The sequence below is a fragment of the Xiphophorus hellerii genome, chromosome 6 (assembly GCF_003331165.1).
Source record: "Xiphophorus hellerii strain 12219 chromosome 6, Xiphophorus_hellerii-4.1, whole genome shotgun sequence".
Classification (NCBI taxonomy): domain Eukaryota; kingdom Metazoa; phylum Chordata; class Actinopteri; order Cyprinodontiformes; family Poeciliidae; genus Xiphophorus; species Xiphophorus hellerii.
In genome coordinates, this window is record NC_045677.1 from 25,862,086 (window position 1) to 25,877,308 (window position 15,223).

Here is a 15,223-nt window from a genome sequence, read left to right on the forward strand (position 1 = left end):
AAAGTGAGAAAAAGTTACTTGACATATTTTGTAGCCTTATCTGTTGGTTTCCCAGCCAGAAGCTAATGCTGTTTGGGAGTCATTTAATGGAAAAGCGTGGGAACCCAGATTTAGAAATGTGTTTTGTTGTGCAGGAGAAACGTTCAGAGAGCAACACTGACGGGGCTTCCTCTGCAGAGGAGCAGGACAGCAAGAAGCGGCGGGTGGAAAATGGCGTCTATCCCTGTGATCTTTGCTCCAAGGTCTTCCAGAAGGGCAGTTCGCTGCTCAGACACAAATATGAACACACAGGTATTCCTCCTACACTTCATGCAGTCTGACGATTCAAAACTGACTCAACTTTACTCTGGGAAGCGGCCCTAAAACTCCAGTCACCTAGCTAACATTATAAACATGCAGTACTTTTCACTCCTATTTACACGTTTTCACTTTTAGTCATGCCACAGATACAAACTTTATTGCTTGAACAATACCTGTGTTTTAACTGCACATTGAAGTAATGCTCAAAAATATAATTGGGAAATTTAACACATTGTTGTCCAAACTACTAAAACTAACTAAAACAATCAAACAATTCCTTCAGTTTCTTATTTCTCACAAACCTTGAACAGGTTGGCTCACTATGGGCGTCTTTTCTTCTTCTCTGATTATCGCTGTCCTTTCTGATCCTGTCGGTTTACGTGTCTGGGTAGGTTTGCAGATGAGATCACAAAGTCCCAATAAAATATGATAAAGTTTATGGTTGGAATGTGATAAAATGTAAAAATATTCAACAAATGCTTTGTAGCTACTACGAGTTTCCATGACACTAATTATTAGGGCAGATTAATTGTGATGAATCGATCTCTGAAATAATTATCAACTAATTTTTCTTGATCGATTAATCATTAACTGGAACACACAGACTCAGAATTACATATTCAGAGCAATAATCAAACCACAACTCTACAACAACGTATACATTTCTGTAAAAATTAATCACTTTTTGCTTTCCAATTATTAATCGATTACCAGATCAGTCAAGCAGAAAGAGCTGAGCTTTTCTCATGTTAGAAGCATTTTTTTGCTGCAGATACTTCCTTTGCTACAAATGATTGAGAGTTCACTAAAGGAATAATATACTGCACTGTAGCCATTAAAATTGATCTACTTCTTAAAATTTTAACTTTTTAGTCTATTCTTAATATTGTACAGAAATTCACATCTTCTTGATGTGTCAATTGTTTTTATCTGATTAATTGTCTATATCTAAAATAATTGTTAATTGCAACCTTACTAATTATTTAAACTGATATTTAGTTAAAATGAGGCAGGACATAAATTGCAGACATCACATTAGATGAAGAAAACTGAAAAAAAAAATTGTACTAAAAATGAGACTAAACTTAATTATATTGTTTATCGGTTATTGTGAAAACTTTCTCATCGTGATAAGGATTTTGATTTATCGTCACCATGACACATTCCAATTAATGATGTTAAGATGAAACTAAAACTGACAGCTTTATTGGAAATGTTGACGTCACTATTTTCTCCACTGAGAGTTTCAGTAAATATCATTAAACTGTGAACAGTTTAGTGACATAAATCGCTCTTTAACTAACTGAAGAAGCCTGTTTTAAATGGAAATGTTTCCTAAGAAAAGAAGTAATAACTAATTTATCTTCATTTTTAATATCACAATAGTACAAAACATTGTGATAAAATTCTAATTTCCTATCACCCACCTCTAGTAAAAACACAGCTTTAGGCAGGTTAGCTTTAGGGTCGTAAAGAGCAAAATGTTCTATTAAAATTTAGTTTTAAGTTTTGGAAGCATGTCCTCCTGACGCTTGTTTCTCCTGCAGGAAAACGGCCCCATGAATGCACCATTTGCAATAAAGCTTTCAAACACAAGCATCACCTGATCGAACACTCCAGGCTGCACTCCGGCGAGAAACCCTACCAGTGCGACAAATGTGGGAAGCGCTTCTCCCATTCGGGCTCGTACTCGCAGCACATGAACCACCGCTACTCCTACTGCAAGAAGGACTGGTCCATCCTGGGCTCCGGCGTGGGGTCACGCAGGGGTCAGTTGGAGCTGGGCAGCCCCGGCGGCGGCGCGCTGTCGGACAGCCGGACCACTACGCCGCAGTCCCAAATGGACTCGGACGAGCGGGAGAGCGAGGACGAGGACGACGAGGCCATGTGTGTGGACGACATCCGGGTGGTGCAGGTGGACGACGGCGAGTGCGAGATCTACGAAGGCAACTTCGACGATGACGAGGAAGAGGAGGAGGAGGAAGAAGAGACGGAGGCTGGGCAGGCGCAGGGGGAGGGACAGGATTTTTTTTGCGATGTGGTGGAAGTGGAGCTGGAGAACGAACACGCGGAGAACGGCACTTCGGAGGGGAAACGCGAAGAAAAGGAGGAACCGGCGGGCGCAGCAGCGGAGAAACGGGCGGACTGCGAAGCAGAAACAGACAAAGTCATGAAGGAGGAATCGGACAGCACTGAGGAGTCGCAGGAAGCTGCGAAAACGAAATGAAGGAACCCGATTCCTCGGTCGAAGTCATTTCAGACAAAAACCACATCAAGAAGCAGCAAGTCTGAAAGTTGCCTAATCTTAACGGTCCACTACTGTGTGCAAAAACCCAGGTGTGCCTGAACTTAGAAAAAACAAAGACAGTGACTTTTTATTTGTGAAAAGTAAAATATTCATGTTTTAAAGTGTTTATAGAAGTACAGATTTGAAGTAGTACCATCTATCATCTTGTTAGACTTGTTACTGAGACTTCCCAGGTTTTTGTTGGTTTTTTTTCCTCAGCCAGTCAGTGTTACTAATCTTGTTCTTGTTTGAAGACATTTTAACCTGTATAGAGAAAGATTTCTATACCTTTTTATTGCCAATGAATTTTCCTAAATCAGTATTTAATTGAGTTTGACGAACAAAAACCTCTGCACTACAGTATTCCTAGTTTACCTACGGATACATGCCTCATGCATCGTATGCCCTTCAGTGTTGTATATGTACGCTAGTTAGCGTGATGTTGTTTGTGTTAGTGTTAGCCTTCGCTAGCTGGCATTCTGTTTGTTTTCAGTTTCGACTGTTAGCCTTAAGGAAAACTAGGTATTCCTGGGGATGGGGTGGGGGGGACGGGACGGGACGGGGCGGGGAGGAGAAGGCGGCTTCTGTTTGCCATAACCAAATTAGTCCAATCAGGGAAGAAAAGGTCAACCTCAAAGCCAGCATCGGCGCTTCTGTGGACGGACCGGAGAAGAGCTCCACCTCCAGGCTCGTCTTCGGGTCCAAAACACACACACGCGCGCGTACACCCCCGCACACACCCATACACATGCACCCCCACACACACACAATCCTATCAATCTTCTCCTGCTTTTCCGTTCCACTTTATTTTCTCCGTGTCAGTGTTATCAGCTTACATTTGAAGTGTATGTGAAGGATCAGGTTGCTTCCTGCTCCACCCCGATGCCTCCAGCCTTATGCAAGACCTGTGTGCTGTTAAAAGTGCCATTGAACAGTGTTATTTCTTCTTCTTCTTCTTCTTCTTCTTCTTCTTCACATGTAGCCAGTATTATGTTCCTCTCTTATTTACACACCACCCATGTTGGTTAATGTTTGTTAGCGCGCACAGAACAGTGAACTTGTCACAAATATAAGATCTTTTCAAATATCATAGGATGCATCGATGACTAAGCAACTGCAGCATATTTTATCACAATGAGTTTTGTTCTCTATGGTTCGTTATAATCATTTGATGAAATATAATAATCCACTAGCAAAACTTACCATGTAATGTTTTTTGCTCAAAGTAACCAAGCAGCTGTTAAGTCAATTAAACCCATTCAGACCTGATGCAAGCTTTTCCTTAAAGATTCAGAAAACTCAGGAGCCAAGATACTCCTGTTGCCATGTCAACACATGCTAAAAATATTAAAAACTTTACAGTTTCAAAGCCACTAAAGGTTTCTATCTTAACATTTCATGTCATTTACAGAAGCGCCAGTGAAAATGCTGGAGAAACCAGATGTTTGAATGGTTTGACTGAAAACGTTTGGTTTCCCCTCCCCCACTTGTTGCTGCGCACTGCCAGTTAGCAGAGATTAGCATGAGAAAACCACTGTAGCACGACTGTTACCGTCTTATCAAAATAACGCTGCTTTACAGCTGAAGTTGCATCAGACTGCAGGCTGGCTAATCTGAGCAGATAGCCTGACTAATTAACCAGCTCATATATTGTTATACATAACATTTTTCTAAATGTTCGTATCAGTATGACGCAACATTTTAGCTACAGTATGAATAAAAAATGTTTAGTTTTTATTTTTTGTGTATAAATACTGTCAAATACCAGACAGGAACTTTTCTAGAAAGTTCTGAACGTCTCATTAATGAAAAACTTTGTTTTCTGATCAAATTATTTTTTAATCTTTGTTTATTCAAACCTATATTCAACTGCCACTTTAGCTTGTATAAATTTAAAATAGATATAACAGTTTGAACCTTTTGTTTTTTGTTTTCATGCATTCATTGCACTTTTGCTTCATTGCAAAAACACAAAATCTTTCCAAGTATTTTAGTTAGTTTAGTTTCTAGAGCAAATTTCTTTCTTACACTTGAAATAAGACAAAACTAACTTGCAACTAACTTTTCAGCAAGACATAAGAACTTATTATAATTCAACAATTTCTAATTATTAATGAAAAAGTACTAGATATAAGTGAGATAATCTTCCAGTGGAACAAAGACATTTGAACTTATAATATGGGAAAAATGTCTTGTTCCACTGGCAGATTATTTCTCTTACAGCCAGCACTTTTTCATCAATATTAAGGAATTGATTACTTAAAACAAGCCTCTAAATCTGGCTGGAAAGTTACTTCTAAATTCTCTCTTATTTCAAGTGTACTAAGATATTTGCTCTACAAACTAGTCTAAAATATTTTGGATTTTGTGTTCCTGCAGTGTCAGTTATTTTCTTTTCCCATCCTTAACCAGCCTATTTTTTTAAATGGATTGTAGCCAATAAATTATTCTTAAACTCATTAGGAAAAATGTTTTATATTTCCAATTGCACCCAGGAGAGTAATGATTATAGAGACAGTAGTAAGGATTTACTGTGGTGGTTTTTGGAAATGACAAAAAAGGAGCCTAATCAAAGTATTAATTTCCATATTGCAGAATAAAAGAAGTTAGATTCAATTGAATTCAGTCTAAAATGATTTTTGTGAAATGTATGCCAATTTATGACTGATCTAAAAATGATACAATATAGAGAAAGGATAAAGTTTGTGCATCTGGTCTTAATGGGTTGTTTTGTTAATGGTTGTCCTGTACCTTTAAAGCTGTAAAATGTCCTTAGTTTAGGTTGAGCTTTAGCTTGATATGGGAGTGTTTTTTTTTCCTAATGTGGTTTTAAAAAAGAGATGAAGCTATTAGAAATATTAATGAATTAGAGCAGATTCTCTCTTGTGCACTTGTTTTTCCTCAAAAACAGAAGAACTGTGACAAGCTGTCCCGCACTTCAGGTAACAAACATTAGTGAATGTGGTCTCTGAAGAGTTTTGAGTTGTTTTTACCCAAACAGTGTTTTATAGTGCTTTTGTTTTCTGTCCCTTTTTACTTTTTTTTTTGCTTTTTATGTGTTTTTGTCAATAACAGCAGTATTTGAACCCTTTTCACAGGGGAAAAAAAAAACATCCGGTTTAGTTTTTAGAAAACTTTTTTATATTTATGTGTCTTATTTTTATATTTTCTTTTATGCTTATTTATTACACATTGTAGTGTACATTACTGTAGTTTGAATTGATACAATAATATATTTTAGTATGAAAAATACTCTTGAGGCAAACAAGAATCCCAAAATGTGGTTCTGGGAGATGAAGTTTGTTTTAACAAAAAAATTGTTTAAAAAAAAAAAAAGTGTACTCTGTAAACTTGACTTTTGTTTTAAGCTGAGAAAATAAAGGAAAAAAAAAGACAGGAATGAAGTGAGAAATAGAAACTGTTACATGTGCATCCGTCGTTATTAAGCTACTGAATTCTGTGACTTTAAACGCATGAGTCGTCGCCGTTTTAATGAAGGATCTTGTTATGAAGTCGTTAATCCTCCGTTTTTTATTTTATCAAGCCAAATCTGCATCGTCCCGCCGCCCTTCTTTTGTTGTGTGCCAACTTTGTATTTTCCATTGTACCGTTGAAGGCTGCATTATGTTTGTCTATACAACCCTTTGTAAATCCACTGTCTTTTTGTATGGTTTTTATTTTAGGTTTGCTCCATTTTTATGACTCCCCATCACAATAAAATGTAAGACAGCATCTCTGAGTGACTTTCTGTCTGCTTGTGATTTGACACGTTAGACACTAAAGGAAGTGTCTAACGTGTCTAAGGAAGGCTGAAGTTATCACTGCACTGTTGTGATTTCGCTCTTTTATTTGGTTTTACATCTTGCATTATAAAAATGATCAATTTTTTCATAAACTATAAGAAAATTTTATATAAACTAAACTCTACTAAACAAACCAAACACTTATAAACAATCCTGATCTGTGCTGGAGAGCGGGTTTGATGTACACTTGGGTTGCTTTAGACAAAATGACAACATTTCAACTTTACATCAAAAAACATTATTCCTGGAATCTCATTTGATGCCAAACATATTAGTATTAAATATGAATACTTATATGAACAAAAGAAATATGGATTAATATGTGAGCAAAAAACACCAAAACTGTGTGTTTCTTATTAATACTAATATACAATATTGTTAAATATTAAATGTACTGCTCAGGTTCTTCATTCAGCAATCTGATCCAGAACAGGACAGAGGTCATGAGGGGCAGGTTTCGTTGTAGTTCTCCAATCAGACCACAAGGTGGCAGTAAAAGTCTTTCCGAGTCTAGTAAATGAATTTCACCGTCATGGATCCCAAAGTCCCTTCATCAACATTCCTAAGCAATAAACTCTGAAAACCAAAAGGCAAACATCAAAGAACCCATTTAGTTGACTATATTATGGCAGAAATTCACCTTTTATAGAGTAACTATATGAAACAGCCTCTTCCAAAAATGAAAAATTACACAAGATGTAAGCAAATACTAATCTGTGACTTCAATTTATTTATATAAAATAAAAATAAACTGATATAAATAGTTCACCCCCTAATAAAATGGCAATTTGAAAAGACAAAACGGGTTTAAATTCAAATGAAATCCGAAATTCATTACAAAAATCACATTTAGATTCAAATAAACATCACCCAGTTCGTAATTAGTGTGAAAAGGCTAGTTGGGTTGGTAAAAAGTCGATTCGCAAAGGGAAAATCGATTTTTACTTAAAAACAATCTTACACTTATGGCTGAACGGGACAAGGCATTTTATAAATGTAAACCGAAATACTTGTACAAAATGCAAAAAAAATTTTAAACGGACAAGCATGAAAGCATATAACCAGGCGAACTGAAGAGAAAACTTTTACCAAACAAGAAAATAAGACTTAAGTCGTAAAAATACAGGACGTCAAAATAGCAAGTGCACACTATCGTTATTTTTTAGCTAAATCCTAATAAAAACATAATATATGCAAATAAACTGGGATTGCGGTAACATGAACTTCATAACGCCACTCAAATATGTCTAAACACTACAAATCCAGAGAGTCTTAAAAACAAAGATGGCTGAATTTGTTCCACATCATCTATTCAGTCGTGCACAGAGCTGCTGAGGACACTTTAGGCTAATCTACAAAACAAACGTGAGGCTTGTCTGCTGAAGCGCAACAGAGCACGAGTAATATCAGACCTGCGATGGCCTGCGGTAATTAAAGCTCATTTCATGCTGCTGCACATCGAGATGTTGAATACGTCGAGCCGTTTGTCAGAATTAATTGGCCAGCTCTTAAGCACATCACATCTGCCAATCATGCACAACCTTTCAGGCTGGGTTGGTCAGCAAGGCTCATGCTAATGAAGCTGCTGAAGTGATGGTGGAAAAGGATATGGCGGTGAGGAAAACGTGCAATACGTGCTTTAAAACTTCGGGATTTTCAAGCATAGATCGACACTACCTGTATATTTTGTTTCTCTAAATAAAAGGGAGTAAATGACAAATGAGTCCTGGATTTATCTAATAGATCCATAAAATTAGTTATGGTAAACACACAAACACACGGATCAATCCAGGTCATTGCAGAGACGTTCTCTTGTTTCTTGTGTTCGCTCCAGTGTGTCCCATTTTCTTTTGTGTCTCCATTACAAATATGCGCAAAACTCTGTCAACATTCCGCTAATGTTGAAAAAACACTATTTTGCAATTGCGGTGTTTCCATTAAAAAAAGAAACGCGATTAATATCATAGGTGGATAACTTTCTTCTGTCCTGTCATTTTCCAACTACTTCCTGTTGTCTTCTTCTTCGTGGTTTGCGCCGGCGGCAACTTCCGGTTGTCGATTATGTGACTCCATTTGATGCAGTAAGTGTTTCCATTGTAGTTTTGCAAAAAATAAACCAATTTTGATATGACCAATCCTAGCGCCAAAACTTTCTGTCAAATAAGGTGAGTTTTGTTTAAATCGCCGTATTTCCATTAAGCAAATTTATTTTCTACATGTCAAATTTTTCAATTATATGGTCAATGGAAATGTAGCTATGTAAAACACAGATTCAATGACTGTAGAGTGAGTGAGTTTTCCTATATCTGAAAGCATTAATAATAGGGAAAAAAATGCAGTTTCTTTAAAAATCACAACACATTTCCAAAGCATTTTCAGAAAGGGTGTGAAAACATTTGTGGCTTCAAAGTTTTTTGTTTATAGGACAAAAATGGCTCTTTGGATTGTGAAGGTTGCAGACTCCTGGCCTAAACAGGTCAAACTGAGTCAGGATATTACAAAAAACTATAAAATTGTCTGACCTTGCAAGCAGAAAGTCGGGGGATACTCAAAATCTGATCTGCATCTCCAGCTGTGGCACCATTACTAGTGTTGAAAACAAGTTTCAAAGTTGACATTTTAAAGGATAAATATGCATTTTCAATAAGATACACATTTCATTAGGACCCATCTTTATCAGAAGTTCTGTTCGGTTCATACTGAAGCCTCCTCTGTCTCGGCGGTCATAAATCTCCAACATGCAGCAGGTTCAGAGTGTTTTTGTTTGTGCTGCTGAATGAGTTTGCTGCCTGTCATTAAAGCAGCCATGCAGGGAGGAACACAGTCATCCTGTCTCCAGCTCCTCTGTGGCGGCTGTTCCCCGACCTCGATCTGCGCCCGACTCTGCCAAACCGACTCCTCTCTTCTGCAGACGCCACTTCTACATTTACCTCAATGAGTCTAATCGATGTTGTTATGCAGAGCAACTTGTTCAAGTGGAACGGTAATGAATCTCTAAGTAACAACAGGAAAGAGGGCAGAAAGTGAAGGCAAAGGAAATGCAGTGATGTCTCAGTAGAAATTTAAAGAGCAAAACTTTGTTACCTTTTAGCAGTTCTGGATCAAAGGGAAAGTTTTTGAATATTTACACAGATTACATACAATCAGTGTATATACATATATATATATATATACAACTTTTTTTTTTCCAAAAAGCCAACATTTTGTTGATCACAATTGATTTGTAAAAGCCCTAAAACGGGTAAAACATCCAAAGGGCTGAATGCTTTTAATGGCCACTACTGATTTTTGGTCCTCAATATTGTGGATGTGTATGTAAATAAATGATTAACATAATTAACATTATGTCGACAGGTGGTCATAATGTTATGCCTTATTGGTCTCTAAAGTCAGAAGTTTAAAAATGATGTGGGGAAACTAATTTGGAAACATTCTTAACAGACAAGATTCATCCTTTTTTTTAAAAAAAACGAATGCAGAAAACAACTTTATTGTTGAAAGAAAAATCAAACCCACACATGCTCCCCAAAAAATGTTTACTTTGAGGCCATTTTTTTAATCAGGAGGCACAAAAACAAAAGTTAACTTGGTTCACTTCATTATGACCCATGTCATCAGTGTGTAAACATTTGTTTCTCAGCTGCATTGACAGACATTTGTCCAGTTTCATTCAGTCTTATCTACAAAGCTGATCAAAAGAAAGAGACACTGAACCAACCTGAACTTTATCAACTTGTCATTAAATTCACTTCAGAGTTAAGGATGGAGATAGTGTTGCAAACTCCGATAATTGACACACTTCTCATCTTTTGCGTTGTTTACACATGAGCTGCACTTGAGAAAATTCATTTTGATTAGAAGGATGTCTGCTTGGAAAATGTCTGATGTGCAGGTAGATGTGGACAAAGAGCCAAACTGTGAGAGGAGACGAGTCAGACAGGAACAGAATCAAAGCAGACTGGTGTCTAAAAATGGTCTCTGCATGAAGCAAATGAGGCGACGGCGTTAAGAGTGCGCTGCCGCTGCAGCTACACAGAAACCTCACAGCTGAAATGCATTAAGAAATCGAGGAAGGAAAGTTCCCTGCAAGCAGTTACTGTTTTTAGAGAAGTGAACAACCTCATACTTCAGAGTCGGGGTGGGAGAGATGGACTTAGGATATTAAGAAACAGCAGCGAAATGGGCCTGGTCGTCAACATAACAAGAACATTTCTAAATTGCTTGTCATGTTTGTGATTTTGTCTGTTTTATCAAACAGTCTCTGTTGTGAATGTGATCTCGGATCTCACAGAGACAACTTGTATGAATAGAGGTCAACTAATAATAATAATAATAATAATAAAGAAAATGCTGGTCAGAACAGGAGCAGAAATGGTGTTGGTTTGAATTCTGCCAGACTTTCAGTGTTTCAAATCAGCTTTGTCACATGCAGTCATTTATCAAAGTGGTGATTTAAAGGATGACTTGGCTCAACAATGTGCTCTTAAGTCCCTTCAAAGGGTGTAGGTTTGCTATGTCTCCTAACTACTGCTCTTGAAGAAAATGTATCCTTTCTCTTCCTCATTGCATAAATTAACCTTTCGGTTTCTAAACATAACATCATTCTAAGCTCTCACTTATTATCTTTTATGCTTTTCAATATTTCTTTCTTTTTTTTCCTCTACAACCTTAACCAGAAATGAAAAGTAAATGTAAAAATAATCAAAGCCTTTGACTATACCCGCTGGTCCATTGCTAGTTTTCAAAAGATACCTCATGCTTCAGACATCCAGGCTCAGGGGAAACTGCCCAGTTTTACAAAAAGATTTTCAAACATTGGAATGTATTAGGAGATTTCTTCCCCTTCTGCAGTACAAAAACAGGCGTCCTTCACACTCACCAGATTAGTTTTGCTGCTCCAGGCACGGAGTTTCAATCGAACTTTTAGCAAAGTGTTTTAGGATCATTAGCTCGAGGCTGATGAGACTTTTCCTCATTAGCTTCGAGCTAAATCTTAAAATGTCTGAGCCTGGAAATGACGTACTAAGTCATGACTGACCATTAGATGCAATGTACATAAAAGCGAATTTGGTCACTTTTAATGAAACCTTTTCCCCATATAACTTCTGAAACTGTCATTCTTCATGGGCTTTAACAAGATGCAAAACGGATCCCAACACAAAATGCAGAAATTCATTTCGCCTTTGTGAAAACAACCATAAAGATGTCAGTTACTGATACTTTTGCATTATTTGAAATTCTCAACCTATTTTAACTTCATGTGACATACTACAATCTAACTTCAACCTCTTGCAAAACACTTGTTTCTGTTTTTACTGAGCAATTTAACCAATGCTTGCTGCATCAACTGAACCAGATCTGTGGTTACAAATGTTAATTACACATCAAAAGACTCAGAGTTGTGTTTTGTCTCCACAGTCTCTTAAGGACAATATCTCAAAGATCAGAAGCATTTTTGTCTCAGTTTGTCCAAAAAAAAAGAAGAAGGAATGGAGTTGCTAAGGCAACTAAAATAAGCCTAAATGCTTCACAAAGTCCATAGTAACCTTTTTACATTGTGTTTTGGTACGGTGTTTTTTAAAACAATACAAAATTTATATTCTACAGAATGTGTGCTTAAGTCAGGGGTGTCCAAAGTGCGGCTCGGGGGCCATTTGTGACCCTTGAATTGATTCTTTGTGGCCCGGCCAGCAGACGTGGTTGATGCAGATGGAGACTTTTTTTTTATCTTTAACTTCTAACAAATTAAAATGTTTCAATGGAAAATCTTACATAAAACACAAAGTATGTATTTAATAAAAACACTTTTTGATTTCTCTTTGACTCAGTCAATAAAACCAGATTTGCTTCTTTGTAGACTTTAGATAACCCAGATTTGCTGTTAATTAATTGATTAAACTTGACTTAATATAGAAAACATTTTTAAATAAAATCCTGTTCTTGTTGCAGATAATGGGTTTAATATTTATTCTTTTTTTATCCAGGCCCAAAAGAATTTTCAAACTGGATGCCTTAAAATGTAAAACCCTTTTTAAATGTTGGATTTACAAAGATTTAAACTTATATTTTCTACAAAAAAAGGACTTATTTATTTAATCAAAATTATTGTAAGTTTATTGTTGAGCAGTAAAAAACATAAGATTAAACGATAAAAATTAGAGTTTTTTTGCCCTGCTAATTTTTTTTACTTAGCCCACGTGACAAAAAGTTTGGACACCCCTGGCATAAGTTGCGGAATAAATTTGGCAGCTGGTATAAAAAAAAACAAAATATGCATTAAGGGAATTAAAATATGCACCTGAAAATTGGAGAAAAGTAAAACATTAATGAATATTTTGTGAACTCCCTTTAAACCTAAACACATGAATCTGGAAATCGTCTTTACACGTTGCCACAAGGGGGCAGCACTTCACATTTTCTCCCTAGTACTTCAATAAAATATTGACAACTTCAACATTGAAAAAGTAACAAAGTGAAAGCAGACGAAACTTGTGGCCAAGACACAAATCCCACATTTCAGTTTCTGTAAAAATGCATATTACCACCTTGAAGTCAAACACTGTTGCCTGTTTTTATCAGAATATCCACAATTTTACAGTAAAGCAACAGAAACACAACACCAAACTGTTTGCTTTTGCCTTCGCCTTGAAGTTGAGCCACTTTTGGTAACAAAGAGTCCAGGAGGCTCTTGAGTCGACCGACGAGTCCAGAGGGTCTTCCAAGTCGTCTGCTTCACCTTCGACCCTGTAAAACAATGGCAACGCATCGGTTCGGTTCGGCAGAACTCCTGTTAGATAAAATACTCCTTTGGGTTTTCAGAGGACAGGTTCTGGGAGTCAGTCTGGTTGTTGAAAGGGAAATCTGGACTGTCTTCCTGTTTGACTGCGTTCCCCTCCTGGTTTCGATATGTGTCCTTCCTCCGGTAGAGGTACCGCGCGGCGACGGCCAAACCGGTCAGAACCACGAAGATGACAACCGCTATGATACCTGGAATTAGAATATCATGACAATGTTTGTTTAATTCCATAAATAGTGTTTATTTCATGGTAATCTGACTGATCGTGGGAGCAAATAAAAAAAGACAAAATACTGAAAAGTTTACAGTACAGATTCAAGAGTTCCTTCACTGCAAAAACACAAAATCTTACCAAGTAATTTTGGCCTACTTGGTTTAAGTTAAGTTTACTTTTAAGTCAATAATTCCTTTATATAAATTTTTTTAAAAGTACATGTTCTATTGGCAGATTGTTTCACTTCCAACAAGACATTTTTCCCATGATACAAGTGAAAAAATCTACCAATGGAACAAATAATTTATCAATATTGAGGAATTATTGACTTAAAACATACATAATATTTCTTGCTGAAAGTTACTTGTAAGTTAGTTTGTCTAATTTCAAGAGTATTGAGATATTTGCACTAGAAACCAAACATAAATGACTTGGTAGATTTAGTGTTTTTACAGTGTTCAGGAAGGAAAGGTTACAATTATCAGCTTCTCTGTGTCGTTTTCTTCTGCGTTTACATTACAAATGTGCACCAAAATGTTGTCAATATTTAAAACAACACAATTTTCTAACTGTGTTGTCATAAGAAATATGATTAAAATCCTACATAAATAAGTTTATGCAATAAGTCGTTAAAAACATGCTGCGCTATCATTGTCTAACTACTTCCTGTCGTCTCCATGGTTTCCGCCAGTGGAAACATCTGACTCATGATCATGTGATTAAATTCACATCTGTGGTGTGAAAAAAAGAAAGTTTTTTACTGCAGTTTTACCAAATAAACCAATGTAAATTCAGAAAAACAAAACAAAACAAAAAAACATCTCAATCTAACACCAAAAAGTGAAATTGCCATGATTCCCTTGAGCAAATTTATTTTTAAAATGTCAAATTGCACATTTGACATGGTCAACGGAAATGCAGCTACTAGTTCATAAATCTTTTCAAAGTGGAAGCCACCGGGGGGCGCTAGAGTTTTGGAAGGAAGATGAGGAAAAAATATGCAAAAATATTATTATTTTTTAAATAATAAATTTATAATTACATCTATTTTTTTAAATGAAATATAACCAATTAGTATGAATCTCTCTCGGCTGTAGATTAACCATGTTGCTTATGCACATTTTTCCAAGTACAGTTTTTCCTTCCACTCAATTTTCCATTAACATACAACCCTCTGAAAGTCTATTGTCTTTGGCAGTGACCTGGACTGTAAAACAAGTTGTATGAGCCATAACATTATACATTAAAACCATTTTTTATTAGTCGAATACTTTCTGAGAAACTGAAACTTGTTTTTTATTAGCTGTAAGCTATAATTATGAAAAGGAAAAGAAACACTTGAAATAAATGAGTCTGTGGGTTGAACCTATGCAGGTTTAACTTATTGAATTGAGTTCTCTATTCTAATTTACATGGAGAAACTCTGGAATAACAGAACCGCAGCACATTTCTTTTATGCACAGCTGATTGAATTGCTAATCTAAAAAACACTTTAAAAAGTTTTCCATCAGTTAAGCTCAAACCTCAGCACTTTAGGGAAAACTAAATAGAGTTTAATAGCTTGAAGCAGAATTTAAAATCAGTTTAATAATGCATTAAAAAATGACCATGTTTTGTGATAATGACAGAGGACGCTTCCTCAGCAGATTCCTGTAGTTCGATTAGGTTTTCTGCCCTTTGTGTACAACAGGATTGAATGGACAGTTTTAAATGACTTCCACAGTTCCCACCTCGTATAGTCTCCACTTTGAATCAATTAATGCTGGCAGAGAACCAAAGTTTAAATTGGCTTTAAATCGAGTCATGTCTTGCACATCTCTCGC

General features: G+C 36.4%; 2 protein-coding genes across 3 annotated transcripts in view; one reads left to right on the forward strand and one right to left on the reverse strand.

Moving 5' to 3' along the window:
* The window catches only part of LOC116721878 (zinc finger E-box-binding homeobox 1-like), a 68,720-nt gene extending 62,401 nt beyond the window's left edge, over positions 1–6,319 (forward strand). For both annotated transcript variants that reach the window (XM_032565904.1, XM_032565905.1), the window contains exons 7-8: positions 135–291; positions 1,848–6,319. In XM_032565904.1, coding sequence (XP_032421795.1) covers positions 135–291; positions 1,848–2,527 — 837 coding nt within the window. In that variant the 3' untranslated portion in view covers positions 2,528–6,319. The remainder of the gene's footprint in view (positions 1–134; positions 292–1,847) is intronic.
* A 3,590-nt stretch (positions 6,320–9,909) lies between these two features.
* The window catches only part of LOC116722249 (contactin-associated protein-like 4), a 104,652-nt gene continuing 99,338 nt past the window's right edge, over positions 9,910–15,223 (reverse strand). The window contains exon 24 of the mRNA XM_032566456.1: positions 9,910–13,377. Coding sequence (XP_032422347.1) covers positions 13,181–13,377 — 197 coding nt within the window. The 3' untranslated portion in view covers positions 9,910–13,180. The remainder of the gene's footprint in view (positions 13,378–15,223) is intronic.